This window comes from Hemitrygon akajei, chromosome 28 (assembly GCF_048418815.1).
Source record: "Hemitrygon akajei chromosome 28, sHemAka1.3, whole genome shotgun sequence".
Classification (NCBI taxonomy): Eukaryota; Metazoa; Chordata; class Chondrichthyes; order Myliobatiformes; family Dasyatidae; genus Hemitrygon; species Hemitrygon akajei.
Genome location: NC_133151.1, coordinates 22,101,578 through 22,114,366, shown reverse-complemented (window position 1 = coordinate 22,114,366; position 12,789 = coordinate 22,101,578). Strand labels below are relative to the sequence as shown.

At 45.5% G+C, this 12,789-nt stretch overlaps 2 protein-coding genes across 3 annotated transcripts in view; one reads left to right on the top strand and one right to left on the bottom strand.

The window, feature by feature from the left end:
* LOC140717767 (histone H4) overlaps positions 1-12,789 on the bottom strand; it is a 95,596-nt gene that overhangs the window by 18,223 nt on the left and 64,584 nt on the right. Inside the window, exons 3-4 of one of the 2 annotated variants that reach the window (XM_073031486.1) lie at positions 10,785-10,896; positions 300-735 (exon numbers count right to left, since the gene is read on the bottom strand). In XM_073031486.1, the coding sequence (XP_072887587.1) occupies positions 349-660 (312 nt within the window). In that variant the 5' untranslated portion in view covers positions 661-735; positions 10,785-10,896 and the 3' untranslated portion in view covers positions 300-348. Of the gene's footprint in view, positions 1-299; positions 736-10,784; positions 10,897-12,789 lie in introns of those variants that run through there. The other variant, XR_012096598.1, reaches the window with a different exon arrangement.
* The window catches only part of LOC140717775 (uncharacterized), a 55,417-nt gene that overhangs the window by 9,584 nt on the left and 33,044 nt on the right, over positions 1-12,789 (top strand). The gene's annotated exons all lie outside the window — the stretch shown is intronic.

Below are 12,789 nucleotides of genomic sequence, written 5' to 3'. Positions count from 1 at the left end.
ATCACGGATCATGGATTTTCAGTTTCATTTAATATCTAATTCCCTCAGTTAAGATTTGAATGCATGATTACGGAATCGACTCTCTGAACGACTTAACTGATTTCTGTCCGAGATGGACAGAATGATTAAGATCGATATAAATGCATCCAGAATTTACGGTAATCACCGCCTGGAAAGGTACAATCGTAGCTATATATTTTTGAAGCGGAATGATTAATCTATTTCAAATGAAACCAGATTAATATATCGACAAAAAATAATTAAAATCTTATAGACACGGCTCCCTCTGTGAGGCGGTGGGTGGCTCTTAGAAGAGCCTTTGTGTTCTCGGGAGGAAGTGGGAGTTTTTCAGCCGCCGAAGCCATAGAGAGTGCGGCCCTGGCGTTTCAGAGCGTACACCACATCCATGGCAGTGACCGTCTTGCGCTTGGCGTGTTCAGTGTAGGTGACCGCATCCCGGATCACATTCTCCAGGAAAACCTTCAGCACCCCGCGGGTCTCCTCGTAGATTAGACCCGAGATCCGCTTGACGCCGCCACGGCGAGCCAGACGGCGGATGGCCGGTTTGGTGATGCCCTGGATGTTATCACGGAGCACTTTACGGTGCCGCTTGGCTCCGCCTTTGCCCAGTCCTTTGCCTCCTTTCCCTCTGCCGGACATGATGCTGCTTCACTCAGGTCGCTGCTCAGTGACAAACCGACTGCTGCTGTCTCCTTTTATACACAGCGCCCCGACCTGCCCGAGAAACGCGCAGAGAGACAGAGGCGGGGAGGCGAGGAGACAGAGTCAGAGTGACGGACAGAGCCGAGAGCGGCCTCTCATCGTCCAGCTCCGCCTTCACTTTACCACACCCGCCAATTTCCAACGGTTTATCCGACACAAAGCGCTCCAGCTCCATCTGTGTCCTCTGATCCTAGACTTCCCCACTATAGGAAACATCCCCTCCACATCCACTCTAGACAGACAGAGAGACATACTTTATTGATCCCGGGGGAAATTGGGTTTCGTTACAGTCGCACCAACCAAGAATAGTGTAGAAAAATAGCAATATAAACCATAAATAATTAAATAATAATAAGTAAATTATGCCAACTGGAAATAAGTCCAGGACTAGCCTATTGGCTCAGGTTGTCTGACACTCCGAGGGACGAGTTGTAAAGTTTGATGGCCACAGGCAGGAATGACTTCCTATGACACTCAGTGTTGCATCTCGGTGGAATGAGTCTCTGGCTGAATGTACTCCTGTGCCTAACCAGTACATTATGGAGTGGATGGGAGTCACTGTCCAAGATGGCATGAAACATGTACAGACTGGAAGATTTCTGGAAATTTGCTGATTCTCCTGCTTTAAATTACCAGGAAGTGCTTTTCCATTCCGCAAATCCCCGAGGACCTCGGTCTGTCCCTCCCCGGCCCCATGACCAGTGCCAGCGTCCTCACACACAGCAGTTGGTGGGCGAGGGTGCAGTCACTTCCTGTGATGAGAGGGTTAATTCATCAGAACAATTGTTCCTCTGGGTCGCGAGGGAAATGAAAGTCTGGTCACATAAAGGAACAGGATACATAGGCAGATAGAAGGATATACAGAGCGCACGTTGCCGCCTTCTAAAGCCCAGGTAAAGAGGTGGCTGAGGAGCTGGTGTGAGGTGGGTGAGGGCTTTAGGTACGAGGATCATTGAGGTCCCGAGGGAAAGGTGAGACGGGTCCAAGGAGAGGAGCTCAACATCTCTAGGTTTCATTGTTTTACATGTGAGTGGGGGGGAGGGGGGGTTATAAGATGCAGAGGTTACCCCACTGGGAATGTCACAGCAAACTGGAGGGCTCACTTACAGAGGCAATCTACAGTCACACGGATTGGATTATAGTATTGACCCCCAATAACCACCGGGAGGTGGAGGAACACAGAGGTTTATGTTTATGGAGAGGTGCAGAACGGAACTGTCATAGTGGGAGACTTTATCTTCCCTAGAATTGACTGGATCTTGATCAATGCTTAGATGCTCAAGATTTCTTCAGCGATTCCGAGGAATGTTTGAAACATTATGTACAGAGCCCCACCAGAGGCGAGAACAGACGGGAATTAGTTCAGGGAAACGAGCCAGGCCAGCTGACGATCACAATTTATTTTTTCCGTTAGTTATGAGTAAGACAGAAGCCAAGGGGCATTGATTGGGAGCAGCCACTGCCAGACAAGTCCACATCTGACATGTGGGAGTTGTTTAAAGACCAGCAGATCTGAGTTCAGGATCAGCATGTTCCTGTAAGGATTAAGGACAAGGATGGTAAGGTAAGGGAACTTTGGATGAATGGAGAGATCCTGAATTTAGTCAGAAGGATATGAAAGGTTTAAGCAGCTAAAATCAGACTGGGTATCTTTGGAATATAAAGATAGCGGGGAAATGCTAAAGCTGGTGATAGGAAAGGCCAAATGGGGCCTCAAACTGTCCTTGTGGAGTGGGATCAAAGATAATCCCAAGGCCTTTTGATTTATATTAGTTAAACAGGGATAACCAGAGACTGGAAAGGTCCACTCAAGATTAAAGGAGGAATGATGTGGTTGAAATTAGATGAAGTGGCTGAGGTACTAAATGAGTCCGTTGTGTCAATATTTACTGAGGAGAAGGAATTGAATGTCAATGAAAACAGAGCGAGACATGCTAATGTGCAGAGATGTGTTGAGATTGAGGAGGAGGATGTGCTGGGACGTCTGAAAAGCAATAAGATGGATAAGACTCCAAGAACTGAACGCATATATCCTACAATAGTGAAAGAAGCAAGTGAGCAGATTGCTGGGGATTTGACAAGGATCTATTTCGGGGTCCCCAACTTTTTTTGCACCGCGGACCCATTTAATATCGACAATATTCTTGAGGACCAGCTGGCGGGGGGAGGTTTGTTAATATATACCAGAATACAGGTGAAACTATAAGTCACTTATAAGTGGCTAATTAATACACTCAATTTCATTTCTAAAAGGGTTTATCTAAAGAATTTAATATTAAACACACAGTGCATATTTTCCTCCCATGCATATAGTGATAAGTCAATTATAGGGCACTTATAAGTCAATAGCATCATAACATGTTAAGTAACATTTGGATATTAAACACAAAGCGCATATTTTCCTCATATGAACATATAAAATCATTGCAACACACCAATATTGGTGAATCAGTAAGAGCCCAGGGCTTGTTTCCCTGCAATAAGGCGGTCTCATCGGGGGGTGATGGGAGACATCAATACTCAAAAGGGGTTCCTTATGTCCTGACGAAGGGTCTCGGCCCGAAACGTCGACAGTGCTTCTCCTAACAGATGCTGCCTGGCCTGCTGTGTTCTACCAGCATTTTGTGTGTGTTTGAACTTCCAGCATCTGCAGATTTCCTCATGTTTGCTCCTTATATCCAGTCTATTCCGCAATTTAGTTTTTGCTGCATTCGTTGCAGAAAACCCGGCTTCACAGAGATATGATGTTGGAAACGGAAGCAACGTTTTCAGTGCTTTCGTGGCTATCTCAGGATATTCAGCCTTGACTTTGATCCAGAATGCCGGCAGAGATGTTATGTCAAACATATTTTTCAGCCCATCCTCATTTGCAAGCTCGAGGAGTTGATCTTCCCGCGCTGACATGGATAGTTGTCATTCTCCCCTGAAGTGACAAATTGAGTTCATTGAGCAGGTTGAAGATGTCACACAGATAAGCGAGTTTTGCTATCCACTCCTCGTCAAGTGTGCTGCCAGTGGTGACGTTTTTCCTGAAAGAAATCTCTGTAGCTGCTTTCTTAACTCAAAAACCTTGGCCAGGGCTCTCCATCTTGATAGCCACCTGACTTCAGTGTGAAAGAGAAGGCGTTTGTGCTCTGTATCCATTTCTTCACAAAGCTGCTCAAACAGATGTGAGTTAAGGGCTTTTACTTTGATGTGATTGATAACTTCAACGACGTCACTAAATACGCTATTAAGATCAGGTGACATTTTTCATGGAGAGGACATTGATGGGCTCACAGAGTGCATCACTGGTTACATCAACTTCTGTGTGGACTGCAATGTTCCGGCAAGAACTGTCCTTCGTTATTCAAATAACAAGTCATGGGTAACAAAGGACATTAAGGACAACCTGAACGCTAAAAAGAGGGCATTTAGGGATGGAAATAGGGAGGAGTTGAGGACAATACAGAGGGACCTGAAAGCCAAGATCAGGGAGGCTAAAGACAGGTGTAGGAGGAAGCACGAGGAAATCTGCAGATGCTGGAAATTCAAACACACACAAAATGCTGGTGGAACACAGCAGGCCAGGCAGCATCTGTAGGAAGAATCACCGTCGACGTTTTGGACCGAGACCCTTCGTCAGGACGCTTGAGTGGAAACTCCAGCAGAACAACATGAGAGAGGTCTGTAGTGGGATGAGGACCATCACAGGTTTCCGGCAAACTAGCAACAGAGGAGCTGAAGGCAGTGTGGACAGGGACGACAAACTTAACCTGTTCTTCAACAGATCTGACACTGTGGCCCCTGCCCATCCCCCACATGATTCATCTGTTTTCGGCCCCCAATCAACACGTACTCCACTCTCCCCTCCTACCCCTCCTCACAGACCTTGTCTTCACCATGTCTTCAACCTGAGCCTATGGAAGATGACCTGCCTCGTCCCTGTACCGAAGACGCCGTGCCCCAGTGGCTCCAATGACTACAGACCGGTGGCATTGACCTCCCACATCATGAAGACCCTGGAGAGACTTGTTCTAGGGCAGCTCCGGCCTATGATTAGGCCACACTTAGACCCCGTCCAGTTCGCCTACCAGCCTCGACTAGGAGATGAGGATGCCATCGTCTACCTGCTGAACCGTGTCTCCGCCTGCCTGGACAAGCCGGCGAGCACTGTGAGGGTCATGTTTTTTGACTTCTCCAGTGCGTTCAACACCATCCACCCTGCTCTGCTGGGTGAGAAGCTGACAGTGATGCAGGTGGATGCTTCCCTGGTGTCATAGATTATTGATTACCTGACTGGCAGACCACAGTACGTGAGCTTGCAACACTGTGTCAGACAGAGTGGTCAGCAGCACTGGGGCTCCACAGGGCACTGTCCTGTCTCCCTTTCTCTTCACCATCTACACCTCGGACTTCAACTACTGCACAAAGTCTTGCCATCTTCAGAAGTTTTCTGATGACTCTGCCATAGTTAGATGCATCAGCAAGGGAGATGAGGCGGAGTACAGGTGTACGGTGGGAAACTTTGTCAAATGGTGCGTGCAGAATCATCTGCAGCTTAATGTTAAAAAGACTAAAGAGCTGGTGGTGGACCTGAAGAGGGCTAAGGCACTGGTGACCCCTGTTTCCATCCAAGGGGTCAGTGTGGACATGGTGGAGGATTACAAATACCTGGGGATACGAATTGACAATAAACTGTACTGGTCAAAGAACAGTGAGGCTGTCTACAAGAAGGGTCAGAGCCGTCTCTATTTCCTGAGGAGACTGAGGTCCTTTAACATCTGCTAGACGATGCTGAGGCTGTTCCATGAGTCTGTGGTGGCCAGTGCTATCATGTTTGCTGTTGTGTGCTGGGACAGCAGGCTGAGGGTAGCAGACACCAACAGAATCAACAAACTCATTCGTAAGGCCAGTGATGTTGTGGGGGTGGAACTGGACTCTCTGAAGGTGGTGTATGAAAAGAAGATGCTGTCCAAGTTGCATGCCATCTTGGACAATGTCTCCCATCCAATGCATAATGTACTGGTTAGGCACAGGAGTACATTCAGCCAGAGACTCATTCCACCGAGATGCAACACTGAGCGTCATAGGAAGTCATTCCTGCCTGTGGCCATCAAACTTTACAACTCGTCCCTCGGAGTGTCAGACACCCTGAGCCAATATGCTGGTCCTCGACTTATTTCCATTTGGCATAATTTACTTATTATTATTTAATTATTTATGGTTTATATTGCTATATTTCTACACTATTCTTGGTTGGTGCGACTGTAACAAAACCCAGTTTCCCTCGGGATTAATAAAGTATGTCTGTCTGTCTGTGTCCTCAATTGCAACATATGAGGTCCCTCAGTACTGGAGTGTAGCAAATGTTGCAGCTTTGATCAAAAAAGGAAATAACAAGAATCTAGAGATCTATCGGCAAGGCAGCCTCATTTCAGTGGTGGAGAAGCTACAGGGGAGGATATTGAGGTACAGGGTTTATGCTCATTTGGAAAGGATTGGCCTGCTTAGCGACAATCACAATGGCTTTGTGCAGGCAGATCACACTTGATAAAGCTGATTGAGGTTTCTGAGGAGGTGATACAGACTCTGAGATATAGGATCAGAATTAGGCCATTAGGCCCATCAAATCTGCTCCGTCATTTCATCATGGCTAATCCATTTTCCCTCAAAGCCCCAATCTCCTGCCTTCTCCCCGTAACCCTTCATGATCTGACCAATCAAGAATCTACCAACCTCTGCCTTAAATATACATAAAGTCTTCGCTCCATAGCTGCCCGAGGCAACAAATTCCACAGATTCACCACTCTCTGGCTAAAGAAATTCCTCATCTCCACATTCTACGAGGATGATGCTCTATTCTGAGGCTGCGTCCTCTGGTCTCAGACACTCCCATCCTCTGCACATCCACTTTATCAAGGCCTTTCACCATTCCATAGGTTTCAATTAGGTCAGCCCTCATTGACCTAAATTCCAGTGAGTACAGGCCCAGAGCAATCAAACGCTCTTCATATGCCATGCTGTTTAATCCTGGAGTCAATTTTGAGAATCTCCTTTGAAACACATCCAGTTTCAGCTCATCCTTCCTAAGATAAAGGGCCCACAAATGCCCACAATACTCCAGTATGACCTCACCAGTACTTTATAAAGTCTCAACATTGTTATGATTGGTGCAGATATTGTGGACTGAAGGGCAGGTTGCCATCTGTTCCATATTGTGTACTGACGGATATGTTTGATCTACCAGCTATTGCAGGGACATGGGTACAGAGACTTCGACTGGGAATTTGACATTCCTACATGTCCAATGTTCCACACGGAATCGGCAAAATGGAAAGGAGCAGGGTGGATTTGTGCATAACGTGCTGGTGAAGGGGTGGATACAGTGCCACCAAAAGTATTCAGTCTCCTTTGGAGGTTTTCATGTTTATTGTTTTGCAATGTCGATTCACAGTGGATTTAATTTGGCTTTATTTTCCCACACTGATCAGCAGAATGGACTCTCTGGTGTCAAAGTGAAAAACAGATCTTTCCAAAGTGATCTAATTAATTGCAAATATAAAACACAAAACAATTTAATTGCATTGGTATTCACCTCCTTCAAGTCAAGTTGATGCACCTTTGTCAGTAATTACCGTTGGCTCTGTATGGATAGGTCTCTATCCGCTTTGCACATCTTAACACTGAAAATTTTCCCCATTCTTCTTTACAAAACTGCTGAAGCTCTGGCAGATTGCATGCGGTTCATGAGTGAACAGATCTTTTCAAGTCCAGTTACAAATTCTCAATTGGATTGAGGTCTTGACTCTGACTTGGCCACTCCAGGACATTAACTTTGGTTTTAAGTCATTCCTGTGACTTGCAGTTATTCTCCTGCTGGAAAATGAATTTTCTCCTACGTCACAGTTCACTTGCAGACTGAATTAAGTTTTCCTCCAAGATTTCACTGTATTTGGCTGCATTCATTTTACCCTCTACTTTTATGAGCCTTTCAGGGCCTGCTGCAGTGAAACAGCCCCACAGCATGATGCAGCCTCACCATGCTGGGATGGTGTGTTTCTGATGCTGTGCGGTGTTTGTCTTGCGCCAAACTTAGTGTTTAATCTGATGGCCAAAATGGTCAATTTTGTTTCATCAGACTATAGAACCTTCTTCCAGTTGACTTCAGAGTCTTCTGGCAAACCCCAGGTGAGATTTCATGAGAGCTTTTTTCAACAATGGCTTTCTCTTTGCTACTCTCCCATAAAGCTCTGACACGTGATGCATCTGGGCAACAGTTGTTGTATACACAGTCTCTCTCATCTCAGCCACTGAAGGTTGTGATTTCTCTAGAGTTATCACAGGTCTCTTGGTGGCCTCCCTCACTCATCCCCTTCTTGCACAGTCACTCAGTTTTTGAGGATGGCCTGATCCTGGCAGATTTACAGCTCTGCCATATTCTTTCCATTTCAGAATGAGTGACTTAACTGTACTCCAAGTGATATTCAGTGACTTGAACATTTCTTTGTATCCATCTCCTGAATTGTGTTTTTCAATTACCTTTTTGCAGAGCTGCTCAGAGTGTTAATTTGTTTTTATGGTGTAGTTTCTCCCAGGATACTGACTACCAACAATCGTGTATTTTTACTACAATCAATTGAAACACCTTGACTCACACAGAGACCTCCACTTAACTGATAATGTAATTCCTAAAACTACTTGGCTGCACCAGTGATGATTTGGGGGTGAATATTTATACAGTCAATTATTTTGTGTTTTATATCTGTAATTAATTTAAAGCACTTTGTGGAGATGTTTTCATTTTGACACAAAAGTCTTTTTCTCCTGATCAGTAAAACAAATGCCAAATTCAATCCACTATCATTCAATGTTGTAAAACAATAAAACATGACAACTTTAAAGCAGCATGAATACTTTTCATAGGTACCATACATGTAGGGACAGTGATGGTGAAAGGGGAGGGAAAGAAGACACGGGGAGGAGTGGTCTCAAGATCCTCAGGTGTTCCTCCCGATGGGATAAAGCACAAAAGGGGAAATATCAAAGAGAGATGAGAATGGAGCTGTGATTGTCATGAGAGATTTAATCGGAAGCAGATTGGGGTACCAGTACATCGAGTATCTTTGCTCTGTGAGCTGCAACAACCACAATCTGCCAGTGGCAATGCATTCTAGTTCCATTTCCCATTCACATACTGACATATTGGTGCCTTACAGGTGTCTTAACCAGTGGTGGGGTGGTAATGGGGACAAGCTGTCACTTCCTATTAATTGCTGCTTGTCAACCAAATTGTCAACCAAGTCCAGCTCCTGGCTTTTACATATGGCTTAGCTACGAAGCCCGACAGACTCTTCCTTAGTGACAGGGGAGGGTCTAAATGGGTTTACTGGCATCATATAACTAACTGCTATGGGCAGATGGGGCTTTCACCAACGGTTGGCAGCTCCTCTAGTGGAAGGAAAATTATGATCTGAAACCTCTACTGGCTTGTGGCTCGACCCATTCATGGGGAAGGCTTCGGGAGTAAACCCCGAGGAACAATCCAGAGCTGGATTCCCTGTCAGTCCGATGTTGAATGCAGACTGGCAATCCTGTGACACCGTTGGTGCCTGACCCCATCGGTCTCTGTCGTTGATCTGGATTCATCAGCTGTGTGGAGAGCAGGAGCCCCTGCATGGGCAACAGCTTGCTTTACGTATCGTACTACCCTGGCTTGCAAATTGACTTTCAGAGCGAGGGTACAATATCCATGGTCGACCCTGACCCAGCAGAGGGCCATCACTAACATGTCTGTCCATGGCCTCCTCTCCAGCTACGATGAGGCCAAATACGGGTTGGACGAGCAACATCTCATATTCTGATATTGATTTCTCCAAATTTCAGAAATCACTGCCCTCTGTTTCCACACATTCACCGAACTACTATTTATCTTCTGACTTTTCCCCCATTCTGGTGCCATTTACCCCCTTTACCTCTCCTCACGCACCATCATGACTTGCCCATCAACTCTCTCTGGTTCTCCACCTCCTTCGTGTCATCCCATGGTCCAACGTTCTCTCCTACTGGATTCCTTTCTCTTCATCTCTTTGCCTTTCCTGTCTGTCACCCAGGTCCTCACATCATCATCCCTCCACAAACCACACCCTCCCCCACTCACTTGTCCTCCTCCCCCTCGCCAGCACCTTATTCTGGCTTTTGTCCCTTTCTTTCTAATCCTGATGAAGGTTCTCAGCCCGAAATGTCGACTCTTTGCTGAGTTCCTGCAGTATTTTGTGCGTGTTTGCGTCAGTCTGTGTGTTGATTAAGCTGATCAAACTGGTACAGTGGAAGAGGAATTTGTGGAGTGGTCAGAGACAGTTTCTTACAGCAGGATCTTACCCAGGAACAGGACATCTCATATGTAATCTGTGTAATGAGGTGAGAATGCAGAGAGATCTTGTGGTGAAGGATCCCTGAAGAAGTGAGCACAATGTGGGAGAACTCCAGACCACAGATTGAGGGTGAACACCAGGGTCCAGAACCAGTGTCCTCAACCTAAATAAAGGCAATTACAGAGACGTGACAGTGGAGTTGTCTGGGGCAGATGGGGTAAATATGCTTAGGGACAGGTCAGCAATGAGCAGTGGCGATGTTTAAGGAGACTGTTCATAGCAGTCAGCAGACATTGATCCCGATTCTACAGAGGGATCACAGAGAGCAAAGAACATTCTGTGGTCAATGGAGTTCAAGGGAAATATTAAATCAAAGAGCATAAAAAGAGGCAAGGGTTGGCAGTAGAAAAGAGGATCAGGATTTTTCCAGGAACCAGTGATGAAACAAAAGCTAAAACTAACAAGGAAAAAGCAGATAGGTTAACTCAATAATTTTAATTAGTGTTCACAGTGGGGACACAGCAAACTTCCCAGAGATATCTAACAGTGACATTTCAACATTGTGCCATAATGTGTAACAATCACCATCAGGAGGGAGAAACTAATGGGACTAAATGCAAACATTTCCAGGTCCCAATGACCTGCACTGGAGGGTTTCACAGGAGGTCTGGAGAGAAAGTAGAGACATTGAAGTCTGTCAAAACTCACTGTTACAGAAAGGTCCCAGTGGAGTTGAAAACCATTGTTGAAGAAGGGTGGAAGATAAAAACCAGGTGACTGTAGTCCAGTTAACTTCACTTCAAGTACTGGAGTCTATAATCTGTGAAGAAATAACAAGTCATTTAGAAAAGTTTAATGTCATTGAATTAAGTCAACAGGGTTTACAGTCAGATTCACACAGCACAGAAACGAGCCCGTCAGCTCAAGTGGTCCACGCTGACCAAAGTTCCCATCTGAGCTTGTGGTCTGTCACCCCCTCACCCCCACATTAAGAACAAGGCTATCCTCCTGTTTAGCCCATATCCTTCAAAACTTTTCCTTCCCATCTACCTGTCCAAGTACTTTTTTTTAATATACCTGACTCAACCACTCCCCCCGGCAGCTCACTCCATACACTGACCAGCCTGTGTGTGATAAAGTTGCCCTTCAGGTTCCTATTAAATCTCATCTCAAACCAATGCCCTCCAGTTCTTGATTCCCCTACCCTGGCAAAAACATTGTTATCTTTGACTCAACCCAGACTGCTTATTATTTTATACACCTCTGCAATATTGCCACTCATTCTCCAACTTTCCAAGGAAAATTATCCAAAACGCTTTCCACAAATCAGTCCTTCGAGATCCAGTAACATGCCCGTAAATCACCTCTGCACTCTTTCCAGCTCAATGGTGTCTGTCATACTGCATGGTCACTAAAACTAAACACTATTTATGAAATGCGGCCAAACCAAAGTGTTGTACAACTGCACCATTTCATCCCAGCTTCTATATCCGGTGCTCTGACTGAAGGCCAGTGTTCCAAAAGCCTCTTCACCGCCCTGTCCATCTGGAACCTGGTTTTTGTCTCTGTAACCTGGGTTACTGAATGTTAAGTCATGTTTGACAAACATACCAGAGATTTGAGACTTTACAGGGGAAGTTGGAGAAGTGGTGATTTTGGATTTTCAGGAGCCATTTGCCAAGGTCCCACATGAAAGGCTCGTGCACAAGACCAGATCTCAGTACTGGGAAGGAAGCGTGTTAATATTGACTGAAGACTGGTTATCATACTGAGACAGAATAACAGGTCTGTTTCAGGCTGGGATGACATAACTACTGGAGTGTCGAGGTGTTGCCTGCACAACAAAATAGACACGGGTGCAGTGAGGGGTTCATAAGACCATATATGGCCAAAGTTCAGAGGTGAATGGTTCATTGACATTTACTGCTGGCGTGTTGGTGCAGAGAAACAGAGAAGTGTTGTTACAGTGTCAGACAAATGCACAATGATGGATTTTGGGAAGTTAAAGCAGGTCAGGACGTACCCAGTGAATGGCAGGGTCCTGAGGAGTGTTGATGAAAAGATAAACCTGAGGCACAGGTAAATAGTTCCCTGAATGTGCCAACACAGGTAGACAAAGTGGTGAAGAAGGTGCACAACATGCTTACCTTCATTGGCAAAGGCTCTGAGAGGAGTTGGGACATCACATTACAGTTGTACAAATCAATAATTACACCACACCAGGAGCACCCTGTGCAGTTCTGGTCACCATGAGAGGAAGGTTGTGATTAAGCTGGAAAGATGCAGAAACAATTCACAGGAATGTTACCTGGACTGCGGGCTTGATTTACAAGGAAAGATCAGACTGACTGGGACTGTTTTCCCTGGAGTGAAGGAATCTGAGGGGAGACCTGACAGAAGTTTATAAAACTATGAGAGGTGCAGACTAGGTAGACAGTCAGAATCACTTCCTCAGGTTAGAAATATCAAATATGAGAAGGCACAGCTTTAAAATGCCAGGGTGAGAATTTAAAGTGGGATGTCAGGGCAGGTTAGATTTCTGTTTCCGTACAGAGAGTGGTGAGGGCCGGGTTTGGGCTGCCATGGGGAGTGGTGGAAGTAGATATGATAATGACATTTAACAGGGTTTTTGATAACCCATGAATATTCAGAGAATTGAAGCACATGAATTATACGCAGGCTGAAGAGATTTAGTTCCATTTGACATCCTGTT